General features: G+C 43.4%; 1 protein-coding gene across 3 annotated transcripts; it reads left to right on the forward strand.

The window, feature by feature from the left end:
- The first annotated feature begins 30 nt into the window (after positions 1 to 30).
- LOC144121185 (transport and Golgi organization 2 homolog) lies at positions 31 to 18,037 on the forward strand. 3 transcript variants are annotated; one of them, XM_077654254.1, is made up of 8 exons: positions 31 to 238; positions 464 to 606; positions 1,061 to 1,186; positions 6,313 to 6,427; positions 6,491 to 6,564; positions 8,066 to 8,222; positions 11,714 to 11,821; positions 17,654 to 18,037. In XM_077654254.1, the coding sequence occupies exons 2-8, from the start codon at positions 465 to 467 to the stop codon at positions 17,781 to 17,783; spliced, it is 852 nt and encodes a 283-aa protein (XP_077510380.1). In that variant the 5' UTR covers positions 31 to 238; position 464; the 3' UTR covers positions 17,784 to 18,037. The 3 variants fall into 3 exon arrangements, with proteins under 3 accessions (XP_077510380.1, XP_077510379.1, XP_077510381.1); XM_077654253.1 differs by having other exon boundaries at positions 55 to 238; positions 1,061 to 1,219; XM_077654255.1 differs by lacking the exon at positions 31 to 238 and having other exon boundaries at positions 307 to 606; positions 1,061 to 1,219.
- Positions 18,038 to 18,951: the final 914 nt, after the last annotated feature.

The raw sequence follows: 18,951 nt of genomic DNA on the forward strand, positions 1-18,951 counted from the left end.
ACGCCACTCACGCGCTCAGCTGTTCTAGCTCTTCTAAAAGCTTGCCATCGCCCCATCGCAGCACGCAGGAGCGGCCGTGTGCTCGTAGTACGATAAGAGTACTGTGGCGCGACCTTTGTCGCACAAAACGGTAGTTGTCTGCTGTATCGCCGATCGAACTGCCAGATAAATGCAGAAGTTGCGCTTGCCTTCACGGCTTCTGCTTTTTTCCTTGTTGCAGTCCTCTGTCGTCGATCACGTAAGCACATGACAATGCTTGTCGCAATGACAACAAAACCCTGTACGCATGCATGTGATCGCGTGCGTTGTATGACCATGGTTTGTCATGCGGCGTTGAAAAAGCAGATGTTTTGCGCTCGCGGACCGATATCCGAGAAGGTGCTTGCAGTACCAGTGGTCGCGACGCTGTGTGGCCGGTTACATCTCTCGTGGTCTGCAGACAAATCTCTCTAACGGCTTTCAGGATGTGTCTTCTGTTCGTCTACATTAATCCTGATCCTGAAGATGACGGATTCAGCTTGGTGCTTGTCAACGTCAGGGATGAGTTCTTCCATCGCCCGACGAAGCCGGCATCTTTCTGGGAAGATGATCCCAACATTATCGGAGGTATTTGCGAAAAAATAACATCTGCTTGCCTCGTATATGGCTGTTAGCTAGTGCCCAAATAAACTTCCTGTTGCCACAAAAGTAAGAGGGTGCTGCATCTTATTTTGTCTAAATTGCGTTGCACAAATGCCTGTTGACAGAAACGCTGATGCAAAGGAAAATTTTTGCCGTACATTATTTTGATGCAGGACGTTCCCCACGTTGAATTAAAGCTGCCCCTGGTACTTAATAAAGTACTATGGATCTTGATATTCCCTTGTTTCGCGGATTTTAATAAACGCTTAATTGTCAGCTACGCGCTGACCAGAACCCGGATACTTTCAAGAAAAAGCATTGTTAAGTTCAGCTGATGCTCATTTGCCTGCAACTTATTTTGAAACAAGGTGGGAAGCACGGGACTGAGCTGCTTGGCTGCACTCCATGAATTTATGTGTTCGTGCACTCCATATTCCAGGCCGGGATCAGGAGAAAGGCCGCGAAGGAGGCACGTGGATGGCTGCGTCGAAGAATGGCCGGATCGCCGCCCTACTCAACATCCTCCAGCCTGCCAATCTCATGGATCCAACGAAGCGTGGCCGAGGTGAGACCATTTCCTCCGGACGTGTAATTAATGGTAGGTACATATAGCTGAAAAAGTCCATTATGTCCACATTAAAATTTTTACATTTGGAATCAAACGGAACAAACTGCAACCAGTTAGGTTTCTGGACTCCAATTGGTTTCACTTAATACCATATGGTATTCCAGTTGGATTTAATGGGAGTTTTCAGCTGAACCAGTTTGGTTTTCAGACTGTTCAAACAGGTTCCAATTGGTTCCTGTAAATACCATTTGGTATTCCATCCGGATTTAGTGAGAATTTTCAGCTAATTACCACATTATGATGCTTGCATTATTATTATAAGGACTGTTCCGTATTATGAAAGACCATGTTGTAAGAATTGTGTTAATCAATATATATGTTTAATATTACACCAAATCACATGCTACACATGCACGTGGTAGTTTGCTTTGAGTTGAGTGGGGTGTTGTTTGTCCCTGTGCGTGGTCATTGGAACGGAGGTAACGTGGCTGGGATGCTTGTCTAATGATGATTGGCAGTGGCGGCACATTAACAATTTCTTATACATGCTCTTTAATGGCCTAACAACTGAATAAAAAAAGACCTTGCTAGGCATAGCATTATGAGACCTGTGTAGTGTTGCAGAAAGCTCCGAAGCTCCAAACTACTTTCTTTGCATTGCTCAGTCAGGCAGTTTTGGAACTAAGGTGCCTGGCTCAAAGTAGACCAGAACATGGCCACGTATCATGTGACCAGGGGGATGGATGCACCATACAAATTTAATGTTGCAGACAAAACTTGGACAGTCAGTATGCATAAAACAAATTTTGAAAGACATTTCAGATTTCTGGTAACAACCCTGTATGGGGATCAAGGCCAATTTCATAATTCAGTTTTAGTTAGTGAGCTAGGTGCTGGTCTGTACTAAGGTGATATGCGGACAAGTTTTTACTTCGAGCCAGTTGGTACATGATTTAGAAATGGATTCTTGTATAAAGGAACCGAGATGCAGGAGGAATACAGGTACAGCATCCACAGTGTAGCCTTCCAGACTTCATATCTAAAATCCATTCCAGGCTTTTCCTGATGCTAACGACAGCAGTGGCCTAGTAGTTAGAGCATCTGCCTTATAAGCAGGGGGTATTCTATCCCCACTGCTGCCTGGTACCCACCAGTTTGCCATTGGGTACAAGCAAATCCCTGGCCTCGTGCTGAACTTCTCTGGGGTGAAATACTTGAGAGAATGAGTCTTTAGCCTCCTTCTCCTCCTCATGGCACTCTTTGGCCAAGATGCCTTTGCGCCATTAAAATCGAATCAAATTGACATCATCTTTTTCTGAAGCTCAATAGATTTTTAGCGAGTTTTAGTCGGTAGGAAGGTATAGTGATCAAGAAGCACTAAAATGGCACTCTACAAACATTTCGTTTATCCAGGGCATTGCTGTTGTAAGCATTGACTAGTGCTAGTGTGACTGTGCTTCCATGTTAATGATGACTTGATTCCTGGTACTTGGAAAGTTATGCTTTAGGGTTTGTTTGTTGTTGTTCTCGGAGGCTTATTTGTTATTCAAGATATCCTTCTTTGTTGAGCTTAAACGGCTAGTTTAACTTATAAAAACATAGGAAGCAAGAATACCGGGTTGAGTCATTGGGTTTCGTTGGTGTTCTAGTGACCTTAGGCGTTTTCTTTGTTATTGCGAGAAGGCATAAAGAGTAGGCACCTCCAGTGGTCTACCAGGGAGAGCCGCAAAGCTGAATTGTGCTCTTTTGGTTATATCTTCCATTAATTTTGGCTTAAAATTCAGTTCAAAGCTTGTCGTAGTGTGCACCATTGGGGAGGACCTCACAAGCACATCTGAATGTGTGGCCATCACACTGGAGAGTACACTGCTTTTGTTACAGGTATGCTAAAGATATTGCGGGCATTTATAATTTCACGATACCTTGTATGAAAAGCCTGACTTGTTTTGTTGGAAAATTTTGTGCTTTGGCATGTGTTCTCAGATCGAAGTACAAGACTAACAAAGTGATGAAACTAACACAAGAAGAAAGGAAATAAACACAGTGATGTTGCGGAGTCCATTAATGTTTCTGCTTTTCACAATTCGATGAAAAGAGCCAATACAGCTACTGAAATGGACCATTAAAGGTATGCTGAAGGCAGTTTTACATATTCTGTATTTATGTCTGCAAAGATCATGTTCACTGCATTTCATGCATTTTTAGACTTATTTTTCATCATGAGAATTCCACCGACAGTGTGGCAGCTCATATCTTATGTGCTTTCCACAAAACTGGCGACATTATCTATGGTGTCATAGTAAAATTTTTTGTAAACAAGGTTTAGGTATTAATTGTGATAGGAGCCATTTGCCCGGCTTAGTTAAGTCTTGTTGGTCTAGCTAATGATATGTACCACCGGTTAAGTGAACATGCTCAAGAATGTCTTAAAACTCAACATCTCATCTGTAGTTTGCGGTAAAACCTGATTAAACTGGCTAGGACTTTTTTTTTATATATATCCACGTGTTATGCACGATTGACAGCTGGAGAACACAGTAAGACGGCAGTACTGTGTCTTAAGTTCTGCAGTCTACTTTCGTAATTAAAGGTTTCGTATTAGTATCCTTTTAAACTACAGCGCTATATTGCGTCTTCATTTCTACCACTGTGAATTCAGTCTTCCTTTTTCACATTTGATTCACTTTTCACTTTCTTTTCCCACTTCCCACAAACTTTTCTTTTCGAATTCCTTACTCTGTAATGAGACTCGGGACATCATTACTAATGTTGGTGCAGTAACCTTGATGGGCGAGCTCTTGGTGGTATCCATTGTGTTAGAAACAGAAGCCATTTTCTTAGCCTGGCTCGGTCAATCAACTTAGCTGATAGGATTGGTCCACTGATTAAACCAGTGCGACCAGACTGATGTTCAAGATGAATCACGAGAGCTACACAACATGTTCGTGTGGCCACTGTCAGAGTGGCCAGAAGTTATATTTCTGGATTTTTTAGACAGCTAATGGCTCAAGGGGTTGTGTGAAAGGTATCATGATAGCTTTAACAGCTTATTTTACGCTATATAAGGAAAATTGGCATCCGTTGCACTACCTGCCACTTTATTATATCCTGTAGCCACGAGGCAGGTTCAGGCCGTAATTGTTGTAGCTGTACTGCTTATTTAATGCTGTTTAAGAGGCACTCACCTTCATTGCCGCACGTGCCATTTAATTGTCCTGTAGCCATCAGGCGGGTGCAAGCCATGGTTCTAGCAGCTGCAGTGCCGGACTTCGTGAGCACAAAGTTGTAGTTTCTGTAATCTTTGTGCATTATGCTTTCATTTTATAACACCTTCTATTGTAATACAAAGAAGAAAGAGATCGAAATTGGCAAAGTTTTTGAAAATCTGCTAAAATGCACTCGGAATGAGTGCTAGAAAGTGCTTTCTGAAATGCATTAAGGTTTTTAAGAAGGGAAATGCACGTTTGTAGCCAAATAAATTCTCATAGGGTGCTGCCCTTAAAACAAAACAATTGCGCTTGGGTAAGGCCGGCAATGCCACGTGGATACAGTGAAAATTCAGCACTGTGTCCCTAATGTTGCTTACATGAGCCCTTGTATAAAGGTGCCAGTATTACACCAAAAATTTTCATTTACCATATAGACTGCTGAAGGATAGAGAAAAATGCCATTGAAATTTCATTCTGCTGTTGTCTCTGATATTTAGCTAAATAAGGACCTTGGCAGGAGCTCTACACAGTGTGCAGCGCTATGAATGTGCTGTTACTGGGGCATGTATGGTCACCTCAGTTTCCTGTGTACCTATTTCATTCAATGCCAAGCACTTTGACGTGTACTCAAGTGTGAACAAACATTGGTCGTGGCCTGGAGGAGAACACTCCTGGGGGATTGATAGCCTGTAGATAAGGACCTCTCTTGAACAATGTGCCTCATCAAGTGGGGCTGTTATCTGCGATATACTTGGAAAGCGTGCGGGGACAAGCAGGAAATGTAAAACTGGCAGGCATGTCTGTGCGCTGTTGGGGAAACTAAGAGTTAGAGAGCTGCTTTACATGCTGCTTTTCTCAACGTCGGCATTTAAAATGATTGATCTTGTGTGCAAGCACAACAGTGTCAATTTTCTCTTGGAGCAGCCTTTATGAACGTGAAAGTTAAGCTTTGTCAAGCATTACTTATTTCTATACAGAGTCTTGTCACTAGATCAGGTTTAGTACTAGCTACTTTTGAGAATCACTTTCTGCTGTCAGGTGCTGCATGCAAAAAAAAAATTTGGTTATTGCTCAAAACACCTAGAAAGTTTTCTAATTTCATCTCCCACCTGACTGTCAGTTGCCCTCTGCTGCATTTTTCTTCCTTGGAATCCACTGTTATCAGACCACCAGTTATCTGCTCTTCATATTCCGTGTTATGCCAAAGTCCCCTTTTTGTTCCTAATTCGTGCTAAGATATCACTACTTATCTCAAACTTATTTCCTGATGCACAGTGCTGTCCTTTTATCTCACATAATTACCTCCTACCACCTTGAGCAAGCAAAGAGGAAAAAGTTTTTCTGAGAGTTGGTCTAGTGTGGTAAGGTGAGGCCTCATTGACGCACATGAGTGTATGAATGAAGCAGTGCAGGTGTTTGTCTCTATTCTTTTGTACTGGATGCTTGCACAGCTGTTAAGGCTTGGGCAACTTATTGTTGGGGATGAAAGTCTCTAGGATGACCAAAAACTGATCTCAGCGTATAGATGCATTGTTAACGAATGATAATCCCATTTCACTACCATACACTGCAGTGCATGAGTTTGACTTTCGTCTTGACAAGTGTGGTGACAAGATGCCGGCTAATAGCAAAGCTTATTTCCTTCGGTTGTTGCTCGAGCATCCTGGAGCCTTTTCTCGCTTGTAGTGCAAGCACTTATTCTAACACTGTGCAGCTTTGAAACGCTGGGACTTGTGTCACCTTGGGTCTCATTGTGCAGCCCATGACAGAGCTCCCAGAACTTTTGAATTAGCACGAAATGTATGTCTTTGACTAGTAGCCTATGCACCTGGAATGGTGTCACATGTGATGGATACACTTTCTAGGGACCCTGCAGTCTTACAGTCAAGCATTTGTCTCATTGGTATTGTGCAGGCTTCCTGGTGGTGGATTTCATAAAGTCGGCAGCTGACAGGAACACGTACCTGACCAAACTCATGAAGGAAAAAGACGAGTTCAACGGATTTCTTTTCATTGCCATTGAGGCAAAGTAAGTTGCAAATTTTAAATCTTATGCCTATGCATGGAGCATACTTCATCTTGGTGGTTGCAGGCCTTGTCAAAAGGAAATCTCCATGAGCTACTACAGCAACCTCCAAGAGGGCGGCCCAGTGAAAACAGAGCCAGGTGAGAGAGCATTACATTTCGAGACTCCCCTGCCCCTGTTCTAGCTTGTTACAGCCTAAGCAATTTATCAGATTTCTCCTCATTTATCACTTTGATACTGGAGGACTGGCAACCCGAATTCCATACCTTATTTTTGGTGGAAATATCGCAGCATCTCTCGAACTAAATTTTAAGCCTGTGAAGTTTAGTCCTCAGCATTTGACCAAAACCAGTCATTGTAAATAACTGCCTCTGGTTTGGCACTTTAAGACTCGAGTTGCTGCTGTGCCATTGATGTCAAATACTGTGGCTATTGCAACTTGTTTTTCAGCAATGGTGGGATTGTCTATCCAGTGATAGGAGGTGAAGAAAGAACCACTTTGTGTGTATTGTGCATTTGTTGGGTTCTTTGCTTCAATGAGCTTCGATTTTTGCTGTGCACTTCACTTCAAACATTGCAGTAGCTGTGCTGGTGACAGCCGTTGCACTTTTGTGGGAAGAGCAGTGGCTGATCAAGTGCAAGTTGTGTTTTGTATAAATCGGAAAATAATTAATATTTCAAGTGGGCGCTTTCAAGACAGTGCTGCTAATAAAATGCCTTACAGTTGTTTACGTATGGGAAAATTCACGACTTATTGGTGGCTTATGCTCACCCCTAGCATCACGTATGAGCTCTGCCACTGTTGCGTGGGTAGGCATTATGCACTTTTCATTCTGCTGGCACTGCTTGAGAGCTTGTACGAAATTGAGGTTTGGGAACTGAAGTGGCCGACTGCAGTTCTTTCTTTCAACTGGACACAGGCCCTGCTTGAGGAGAATTGGTGAACTACATTTGGATTTCATTGAATATTTTGCAGCGTAGATAACTCTTAGTAGACTTCGGGGCCAGATGTATGGGTGTGCTTATGTATAGTACTGGAGTGAATTTAACGCAGGCAAGATATCACTGGCTTGCATTTGGTACTGCGATTGATCAAAGCATAGTAGCATTGCACTGAATCATCTGTCATAGCATGCCAAGACAGCTCTGTCAAGCATGTAAGCGGTGACCAACGAAAGGGTCTATCTTCAGATATCTACTCATCTTGTACGATCTCGTAATACCTGCCATGGTGGCTCAGTGATTGAGCGTCTTGGCTATTGAGCCAGAGAACCCGTGTTCAGTACCGGCTGCTGCGACCACGTTTTGATAGAGGTGAAACGCAAAAGGCACCTGTGTGCTGTTCGATGTCAGTGCACGTCAGGGAACCCCAGGCGGTCTAAATTAATCTTGAGCTCTCCACTACAGCATCCGTCTTAGCCCATGTGTCTCTTTGAGATGTTAAATCCTACCATTTACGATCTTGTACTGCCTGACACCAGTGTATATTAAGATAGTTCCCAGTAAGCAAAGAGGTGCACTTGCAGTACAGTGCTGGAGAACTCGGAAGCCTTAAGTAGTTTACTTAGCCCTAGGCCGCACATTTTTTTATTTTACTTTACTACTAATACCGTTCTGTATATATTTTTCCCCTTTTTTCAGGTTTTTATGCATTTGGCAACAGTGTTCCTCCAAAGTTCTGGGCCAAAGTCAAATATGGCAAGCAGAAGTTTGAGGAGCTTGTCAGGCAGAATGACCGGTTCTCCCAACGGGATCAACTTCTTAAGAAGATATTTGACTTCCTGGATGATTCTACTTCGTAAGGCTTCTAGTGCATCCTACTGTAGCATAAGCAGCTACTACCTGCATACACACATGTATGCATGCCTGCCTATGCCCTAGGATATGCACACTATGCATGTGCAATGTGTAGAAACTTGCATGCACAGTTGATGCTTCGGTATCTGTTTGCCATGGTTCTGCATGCAGACCTGCGGGTTTGCAGGAAAATATTTTTGCTTTGTTGCTGCGGAAAACAGTCACTTGGTGCTTCTACCAAACAGAGCATGCATGTCCCATCACGATTTCACACGTTTCAATGAACTTCTTTGCCTAACCATGTAGGAATAAATTTTTTTTTCTACAGGTTCGCATCCCTTAAAGTTTTATCCATGACTGTACATGCAAAGATCACTGTGTAAAAACATGTTAATTGCATATGTCAGTATGGTTTAATGAAGAGTTATCATGGCTTGAAGTGTTATGGTTTTTGTTAAAACTGTCTTGTTATTTGAAAATTCAAGTGCTCTCTAGTGTGTGTGCTACTATTTAAACTGGCAGTGATGGAGTGGAGGATGGCATAACATGTGCTTATTGTGCTTTTGAAGCAGTGGGCTGTACTGAGGACACTTTCATGAATTCATCCACTTGAAGAAAAGGGCTGTTGCTAACCATTTTCGTTGCTCTTATCACCAGCAAGGCGACTGTTTACTTCGAAAAATACTGACTCCACAATGGTAGAACGCCTTCAGTAACCCGAAGACCTGAGAGGCGGACCTTGGTGGGGCTATACATGCAACTAAATAAATTCGCTGGAGGCACTTAGATATCTCTTAACTGCGAGAAGCCAAAAGCCGTTTGCGACTCATTGCACTGATTTGAATTTGCTGTGCTTGAATTCATTTCATGACAGAGGAGAAGAACAGCTGGCGCGAGCGTGGCAGAGGAAGCGGTGACGTCACGCTGCGCATGCACAGCGCGTCGGCAGTTGTTGCTTGGCAGCGGACCACACTGCTTCGACGTCCTTTTATCTGATGTGACGTCATCATCCACGCTTCCTTGTTTTTGAGCAATTTTTACCCAAATTATAGATCTTTCAGTGATCTTGAGTATTCATTACGCCACCCGCCACAGTGGGCAGTTTGCTCACAGTCCAGTCGGCAGGTTGTGATGACATCACAAGGTCACGTGACCTAGGTGGCCTAGGCCACGGGCCCTAGTTCATGTGACGTAGGATATAACGGATGGACGGTCACAAGGTCACGTGACGTAGGATTTAACGGATGGACAGTCACTGCGAGTATGAGCCATTAAAGGCTATCACTTTAATATGATAGTTGTGACCCTACCTTAAGGAAAGATAATGGGAGCCTTTCTCTCTGATGTTTGTGCACTTTGTAGTAGCGTTAATGGGACCTTGAGTCATTGCTAGAGTTTGGCGTGATAGCATTATCAGCAGCTGCACTATTAATAGCTGCAAAAATCTTGGCTTAGAGTTGTGGTTCCAAATGGCACATAATGTTCACAATGAAATGCAAAGCCAGCTGTGCATTATTTCTAAAAGCGGCTTTTTCATGTGTATTATGTGGTCGTAGAGCAGCCACCCATGTAGCATCACTACCCATAGTCGTCTCCTTCGCTGCTGGCACTGTCCTTGGTGCAGTGACAAAAGCATGGTTGCCATGGGCAACAACAGTGACTGTGACAGGGAGTACGACGCTCCCGCAGACGCTAGTCAAAGGAAAAAGAGGAGAGAGTCCAAGTTTAATGAACAACAAAAGCCATAAAAACACTGTACAGTTAATTTCTCCTCTATTTTAGCTTGGTAGCGGACAATCTTGTCATTATGATGTCGTCATGAGTCCTGCCGGTTGGTTCCATGGTGTTTCTTATAATCAACAGAGAGGTGCTTTAAGGCTCCTTTATGAGTTACCAATGCACTTGTAACATTATGGGTGCAGAGGAACACGTGTTATAATGGAGGAGATAATGAGGGAGTGAATACACAGCTCTTGAATACGTTGCAAAAGCTCTGAGAGATGTTCGCATTGAATCAATCCACTTTTCATGCATGAAAATACACTGTACAGATAACAGTTGAGTTTTTTTATTCATTATCCATTCAAGTAATCTTTATTCTGAAGGGCTGGATTATGCATTGATTCCTGCATTATTTTCACTCGTGTGTTGTAAAAGTTGGCCTACAGAGTTGCTGTTTACTTATTCCCGTATTTTAAATAGTGACTCGTGATCCAGGGCACTGTCAAGCAGATTTGTTTGCCTTTAGACTTAGGCTTCAGGATTCTTGCACATCTGAAAAATAATCTAAATGGTACAGTGTTCAGCAATGCTGAGTGCTAAGATTGCAGAAAAATTACTGTCGTTTTGGTTTGTTTAACATCGTGCAATTCCCATCACTGAGCTGGATTGTAGCCGGATGTGTACCGTCCTCCTTAATTGTGCATTTTGTCTCCTTGCGTCAGTTTAATTTTTCAGTTTAACTTGTTCCTATGGTCCTGCCAGGGGTGGTTTAGTTAGCATGCGTGTGCTAGGCACAATTATGCAGACAGTTTCAAGTTTCTCTTTGCATACTGTAAGATGAGATTAGGCTCAACATTACATTGTTCCATTTCCATACTTTATTTTTTTGTAACTTGTGGAGCCTATACTTGTAGCCTGTGTATACCACAATTTGATGCTTGTACCCACTCCTATCTTGGTCCAGGTTGGAATGGTAGTATGCGTAAATAAACAAATAAATAAATAACTTTCATGTTGTAAGCATGTAGTAACTACAGCTTGACATACTTGCCATTCTCTGTGACGCATATGATGCATTTTGAGCTATTATGGACAGTTAGTGACACAAGAGAGGAGGCCAACAGCTGCTAGAGTTTGGCTAAATGCGTTACGCAAAAAATGGAGACAAGCAGGTCAGGATAAGCATGACCAAGGAAAGAACCTGATTTTGTTGACTTTTGAGGGGTCGGCCTGAACACTGCTGATCCCCACATTGAGTTGGCAACAAAAGTGTTATTTCTGTATAAATATGCAAATAACTACTTCTAAATTCTGTTTATCTTCGCCCTTTTCCGAAACCTCGCAAACTTACGAAATTGCCCCTTGCACAACACGCTGCTTCAGTACACATGTTTACTGCCTGTCGTGCAGTCATTCTTCCTACAAGGGCTAGTTTTGCGTGTCAGCCACTACAGCTTCCCTTTCCTTGAGGGGTGTGTCCGCACAGGGACTACTACTTTGCATGAGACATTGCTGTAATCTTCAAATAAGGGAATAATTGCTCATTAGAGTACAGCGAAGTGTAGCCATGTGGCTGCAAGGGAAGCTATACAACTTTCACAGAAACTTCTCAGTTGAAGGAAAATTTGTCCTGTCCAGGGAATTCCTTATGAAATTCTTTTAAATTTATTCGATTGGCGCTGTAATTTTATTTTAAGTGTCCTCTTATTTTAGGTTTATGCACTGAGATATCATCACTTCTTTGACATTTTCTGCCTTTTCTTTTTAAAGATACCCTGTGGATGATGACATGAGAAAGCAGTCTTTAGAACCAGAGAGCAACTTGAAGCTGATGAACCAGATGAAGTATGTCTTGCCCAACTGGAACTACGGCACAAGGTACCATGCCTTGTTATGACTGAGTACCGTTCAACAGTGTTCATTTCATGTTGAAGGGACAGTTTACTGTTAGAGACAACTAAAAAAATATTACCATATTGCGGTAGGTCTTGCACTACAGTGGTAAGAACCAGCACAGTACTGGTGGTTTTGTCATTAATTAGCATATCAGATCAATGTGGAAAGGCAGGCTTGATCAAATGGCGGTAATGTGATGTGTTCAAACTTTGTTGCTTTGCTGTCAGACAGGCTACATCACTAGGAGCGAATATGTGACATTTTATAAATAGCACTGAGCCCAATTGAAAGGAACATTCCGATCTAGAAAAATGTTGCTTTAAAATGTTTTGCTGTGTTTCTCAGCACCACACCAGGCATACCTTTATTTGGGCGAAGAGCTTTCAGTTGCTTCCAAAAAAGTATGAGGCACTGCACACTGATATTTAGATGCATCGGCATGCTAAAGTAATTAGGTTTGGAAAGCTTGTTTAATGCATGTAGGGGGCGCAGTCTTCAGTATCTGTGCTGTCTACCAGTACTGGCAATAACTATAGAAACAAAGGCAAAATCACTAAAATATTACTTTTAGATGATGAACTAACTATTCATGCAATATGCAAAAGAGTCTGCGCACATGAAGAAGAACTGAGACTAGGGAGATTACCTGAGACAGGAATTAAGTCGGCAGGTGTTGTCTTTTCAAAAGGCGCCACCAACTTGAAAAAGAGTGATATGTTGTACAGTGGAACCTCGTTAATTCGAAGTCCGTCGGACCGCGAAAAATCAACGAATTAACCGGGTTTTTGAATTATCAAAAATGGACAAAAAACGAGAAATAAACGTACAAAACGTGGCTGTATCAACACTGCACCTTTACTTCGCCTGAAAAACGGTCACTTGAAGTAGTCATCGATGCGCGACTGCTTGGCGCGGTAGTTAGCCCACACCTTCGCCTGCCACTTAATTAGCCTCTGACCGTCACGTTGCCGTCACCGTCCGCCGAAAGTGAACGCGATTGAGTTCAAATATAGATCAGGCAACTCTTGGCGGACAACCGTGGTCACTTTTCGATAGGACGGAAGCAGCCTGAATCACGCGTATGGACTGTAAAAGATCGTCTCGAGCGGTAGTCTGAATAACCTGTCTAATTGTTGCTTCTTCGAAGTACCCGTTGAATCAGTGACGGTCGACCGGCCTGCGCCCCTTTAAACAACGCAACGGAAAGAACGGTGTCAAATTCTGCACCACTTTTGGAATTAACAACGTTCATAGCCGCTCCACGAGATGTGCCACTTGGAGCAAATACACAGCGTTCAGTGCAGCTAGCACAATCTCGCGCATATGTGAAAACACGCGACAAACACCAACACGTACATGGCCGCAGCAGACGAAAGTTTCTGCACTTTTGCACTCGATTTGGCCGCTGCACCGACAGCACTAGTGTCGGGCTACACTCCCGCCGCAAGAACTGGCGCTGCACTGGCACGGCACTTTTGTGAACTAGTGCAGAAAGTGCAGCCAAATGGAGACCTAAAGCTAGCCTCCAAAACCGGTGCAGATCACTGAGGCATAGCAAAGCACCGGAAACAGGAAGTTGATTTAAAGTGCCGCCTGGCTTCCACTCAGGCAACTATACTGGCCTCAGAGACTGGCACTATGTAAAAGTCACGGAGGCCATGGCTTAAATTGACGTATTATCCGGATGAGGGCGCGCTGGCTGTTCAAATTATCCGGCAAAATTTGCATGCAAACTGTTGGGACCGCCGAAAACCTTCGAATTACGCGGGATTTCGAATAAACAGAGTTCGAATTAACGAGGTTTTACTATTTGCAGAAAACCTTGTGTGACTATGCAGGTGAAGTTATAAGTATAGCTATGCTTACAGACCTTTTCAAAAAGAGGTCCATGGGCGCCACCATATTGGGCGCTGGGCTGTGCGCGTAGTTCAGGGAAGAGTTGGGGATGAAGCTCCCCCATGTTCTCGACACAGCCCAGAAAAGCCGGTTTTCCCGAGGGTCGTGAAAAGATATATAGATCTTTTCAATAGATAAATGCTGTAAGCATAAGCTGTAGTTATAAGCATAGCCCTCAACTTCTAAGCCTGTGTGGTTCACTCATTAGCATGAAGAACAGCAAGCTCACTTGTGAAAGCTGCTGCCTCACAGCCATGGAAGGTTGTCCCAAGTGCAATTCATCACTCACTACATTTCAGTGTCATTTCAATTTGCTTTTCTTTTAATGGCAGATCACACTGAATATTTTTTTAGATCTGGAGCAGGACTATTTGGTACGTGCTCAAAGTCAAAAATAGCAGTGAAATCGATCTACCATATAAAAAAACTTGATTTGCACAGAGATGTATACTACTTGATTAGACAGCATAACAGTATCTAGACTATAATGAGGTCATGCAAAATAAAATCTATAAAATGACAAGACTGGCAACAAAAATAACATGATGACTAGTAAAACCTCATTCAGAGTTCAAGGGACCAGAAGAAATGCCCGGTTCATCCGAAGGCCTCGGTTTATAAAATTACCCGCACCCCCCCCCCCCCCCCCCCCCCGAAAAAAAGAAATCGTGCCGAAAATGCGAAGATGCAGTAAGTCCTTATGAGGCGGCTCCATCGCGCTAACACCTGTAAGCCCGTGACGAGTCGCCCGTTTTGGAGTGCTGGAAGAACAACACAAATGCAAGCAAGGGGCCGGGGAACACACACTGGCGTCGGAACGGCGGGACGGTTTCTAAAAAGGAAAAATAAATAACGCGATGCGCCAGTCGGCGTCCGAAAGCCGCGCTGAGCTGGGATTATAAAATACCGGCGAATGCGCGGGCCGATAGTTGCAGTTGCCGCGGGGCAGCGGCGAAGCTCAGAAACCTAAACTACGCGGCAAGGCTATTTTTTTGACCTAGCGACAGGGGCCTTCCGACCGTTGTCACGCCTGCCGTTACGCCCACAAAAGAGGTGCGCAGGTTACAATGCACCATGCAATAGGCGAGATTTTTGCAGGATCGCCTGCCCTATTGTGACAACTCGACGCGTCCCTTCAGGAGGCTCCCGCGACATTCCGCAAGTAGGCTTCCCCGCATAGCGTAGTTTACAAAACGGGATGGCGGAAGTCACGCTCGGAGAGTTATGAAGGCGACAGGACGCATTCTTCGGATATGGGCATTAAATATGTAACATATTACGGAAGTATTAAAAAAAAGCGCGATTTCGCGATGCGATTGTTTGAAGCGGGCCGTCGGCCATCTTGTTCGCAGCACGTGTGATACGTGGGAAAGCCCGCTTGCGGAATTTCTCACGAGGTCAAGCCTAGCGGCGTCGGAATGCGATCGGTCCGCGTGATAAACGACGGAGAAGGAAGGGAATAGGACATCTGTATTGTTTTCCTGGAATTTTTAACTCGATCGCCGGCTAATTTGCCCAGGTATTGTGGTTTTGCCATGGTTGAATTTATGAAAGTTTGTGCACTATACGATTGCTGGCGGGTATTCGGGAATTTTCGAATATTCGGAAATTCTCGAATATCAATTTCTCCAATACGAATACAAAGCAAATATCAAACATATTCGATTCGTATTCGAAATTTCGAATATTTGCACACCCCTAAAAAAGCGGGTAAACAAGTAGAAAGGAACACACTGCGGGATACCTTAATTAATATTAATATGGTGGTTAAATTGAAGCTCTACCTCATTCTAGCTTTTCCATCAGTGAAGTAGTACTTATGTTTTCATGTGTTATCCACTTTGAAAGTGCTTTTGGTGGTTTACTTATTTGGAAGTTATGCTACCATACCAGCCTAACCATATGGGTGTCTCAACTTGCTTTTAAATCGTTCTGCTGCAGAGGCAACATGTCCTGTTGCTTTTTATTGCTCTTCAATAGTAGCGTTATTTCTCGCAAGCTTTGCAGTGCAGCTTGCTTTCAAAACCACTATGCATTATGCTGAAAAAGCTGTCCATTGTGCGTAAACATCAAGGTCCTTAAGAATCGTTTCTTGGACTTTCTAGAAGGGCACTTGAGCAAATTGCAGTTATGACTAGACCTGTGCGAATATTCGATAATTTCGAATAGTAATGTATTCGATTCGATCCGTATGTTTAGTATTCCAAATCTCGAGCCGTCTGTCACGAGTGAATAACGTTTCTGGAGCGTTTGCTTCATGTGGTTTCGGTTGTGCGTACTACCCCCTTGGGGCTGTCACCGCGGCGCGTGCGCAGCCGAAGCCCTGACACCACGGACGCTTAGGCGTTCAGTCTACGCGATTTGAAGGCGACCACTTCAGGCTTAACCTACTCGGGATTAAATTTCTCGAACGCGGTTTATTTCCTCTAGGGGGCAACAACGAACGCATGAGCTTAGCTAGCTGAACGATTCCTCTATCCTGCACCGTCATGCTTGTTGTGGCCTAAGGGACCATCACACCAGCAAAAATGTGTTGTCTTGTTTTAACCAGAACAGATGTGATAATTTTCATATAGCTCTATAGCCTGTACGCTGTGCCGCATGCCCGCGCGTATGCCAGGTGCGCGCGACATGCGCGGAGGTGCGAGCATGGCACCCTGTTGTAGATCTGCACCTGCCAGGCGATTGCGCCCTAACTACCTCTGGTTCGCACGTGCTGGAAACGGCCCGGCAGCGGGCATCTGATGGGGGACGCGCGGCTCCGTTGACTTCCGCGGGACGAGTCCCAAGCCGACTGCAGCTACCACAGCCACCCTTCTCCGCGTGGAATTTGCTAATCAGTCACGACGGCGCGGAAACTAGACGAAGCTAGCAAGAGGCGCGTGGAGATCGGTGCCTCCATTCCGACGCCTGAGCACGGTGGCGCCTGGCATGGAGGCACGCAGTATATAGGCCTAGCAGGTGTTCATGGACTCACTGCTTAAAAGGGGCAACTACGCAATGACGCATTCACAATTGAGACCAGCCGTTGGAGGTCCCAGAAATAGCTCGCACACCGCACCGCATGTCGCCGCCGAATGTAGGTCGACCCCCCCCCCCCCCCCCTTCTCCTTTCCAGTGACGATTTTCGCAGAAGGTCAATGCAGCTAAGCTTCAGTGAGTGTGAGAATGCTTCAATGCACTCTTTAGTTGTTTTTTTTCATGCAGTGGTCTTGTGTTTTAGAAAAATACATCATTTAAAAAATGCCTGTTGTACTGTTCAACCTTTTTTGTGTGCCAGAAGTGTTCGAAATATTAACTTATAAATTGTTCAAAGAAAATTACTGTTTGCTTCGAACCGAAAAACCACAATTAACACAGGCCTAGTTATGAATGGATGCTGGGGAGTAAGTTATCTGAAACATGACAGTAAAACTTCGTCACTTGAAAGTCTGTTGTACCATGAGAAATATTTGAATTAAGCAGGTTTTTTGATTACCCATAAAAGAAGCAATATGGTAAAAAAAACAAGCAGGAAACATTTTTTAACTTACGTGTGGCACTTTGGAGCCAACATTATTACACTCAACAAAACTTTACGCAGTGACACCGCACTTTTGCATCTATATTTGTGCTGGCCATGCCTCCACATGAAATCATGAGTGGGCCGCAGTGGGACTGCAGCCTTCTCTTTGAGTTGATGTGATGTCAGGTGCATTGACAAGATGTTTTCTTTGTCATGTCTAGCCTCACTGGTCTAGAGAATAATTATGTGCTCTGAGTTAGATTCCTAGATTTATCAATTTTATATATGGTGCCATCTACGTGTTGTACCAAAAAAAAACATTCTTATTCACTTATTGACTTCTGGCAGTTGTTTTTGAGTATGCTGGAAAATAAGCAACTGTATGAGTTGTCTGTCTGCATTTTCTTCTTCAGGACACACACCATTCTGTTCGTGAATGGTGCAGGCAAGGCAGAATTCATTGAGAAGACCATGAAGGAGCCCATCAACATAAAGTCCACAGTCGTGTGGGAGACAAGGACCTTCAGCTTTGACATTGCATGATTGCTGGATGTTTAGTAGTCACAAAATCTGGTCATTTTTTGCTGAGAAATGTTCCAGCGCACATAGTTTAGTGTATTGTATTCCAAGTTTTAATGAACTCGCCTTCTTTGTTTAGATCTTATTGAGGACAACGACAAAAAAATTACAGAATATGTTGCGCATAAAGTGGGGGCTCTTTGTTTAGATGTACAGCCCCTGCTGTTATGCTGGTGAATGAAATTTTATAAATAAATTTGCATTCTTGAAACATGAAAGTTATGCATTATTGTTGCTTCGTGATGCTGTGTGCAAGAACATGACATTACATTGAGAATTCTATAACGTTTTCTCACTAAATCTGAAGCAAGCACGCCCAAGTTTAGCTTTTTTACAATGGATTTTCAAGAATTTTGACTGAAAGGGAACTAAAAATTTGTTTGAATTTGTTCTTTCAGTTCAAATAGACCACGAGTTTGAATTAAGCGAGTTCGAATTAACGCGATTGCACTAGTCGCACTTCAATATAACGAGCACGAATATTATGAATTATTAGATATATCGCACTGTTCCTTAAAATGTTCAACAAACGCATGCAACTTTATGTATACGATTGTTTGCAGACGACTGCGTGCTGTTCAGGGAAGTGTCAAGCGAGGATGACCAGATAACTCTTAATAATAATCTACAAAATATTCTTTCCTGGTGTCATTGTTGGGATATGCAATTGAACGCTGACAAAACAGTGTATATGAAAATAACCAAGAAACTTAATAACCTTTCTTTTCCCTATGCCCTCGGGACAGAACCACTAACCGAAGTCAGCGAGTATAAATATCTTGGCGTCACACTAACAAACAGCCTAAACTGGAACACTCACATTACTAACGTATGTGACACAGCTTTTCGGAAACTTTGCCTTCTCCGTCATAAATTGAAGCATGTCCCCGCCGAAACTAAACTTTTAGCTTATACATCATTAATAAGACCAAAACTTGAATATGCATGCGTAGTGTGGGACCCTTATACCAAAACTAACATTGACGCTCTCGAAAGAATACAGCGTAAGGCAGTCAGGTTTATTTTTTCGAAGTACCGTACAACTGATTCCCCGACAGCACTAATGAAACAACATGGAATACCGACACTGGAACTGAGAAGAAAAATTCAGCGCTTAAAATTTATGTTCCTT

Source organism: Amblyomma americanum, chromosome 2 (genome assembly GCF_052857255.1).
Source record: "Amblyomma americanum isolate KBUSLIRL-KWMA chromosome 2, ASM5285725v1, whole genome shotgun sequence".
NCBI lineage: Eukaryota > Metazoa > Arthropoda > Arachnida > Ixodida > Ixodidae > Amblyomma > Amblyomma americanum.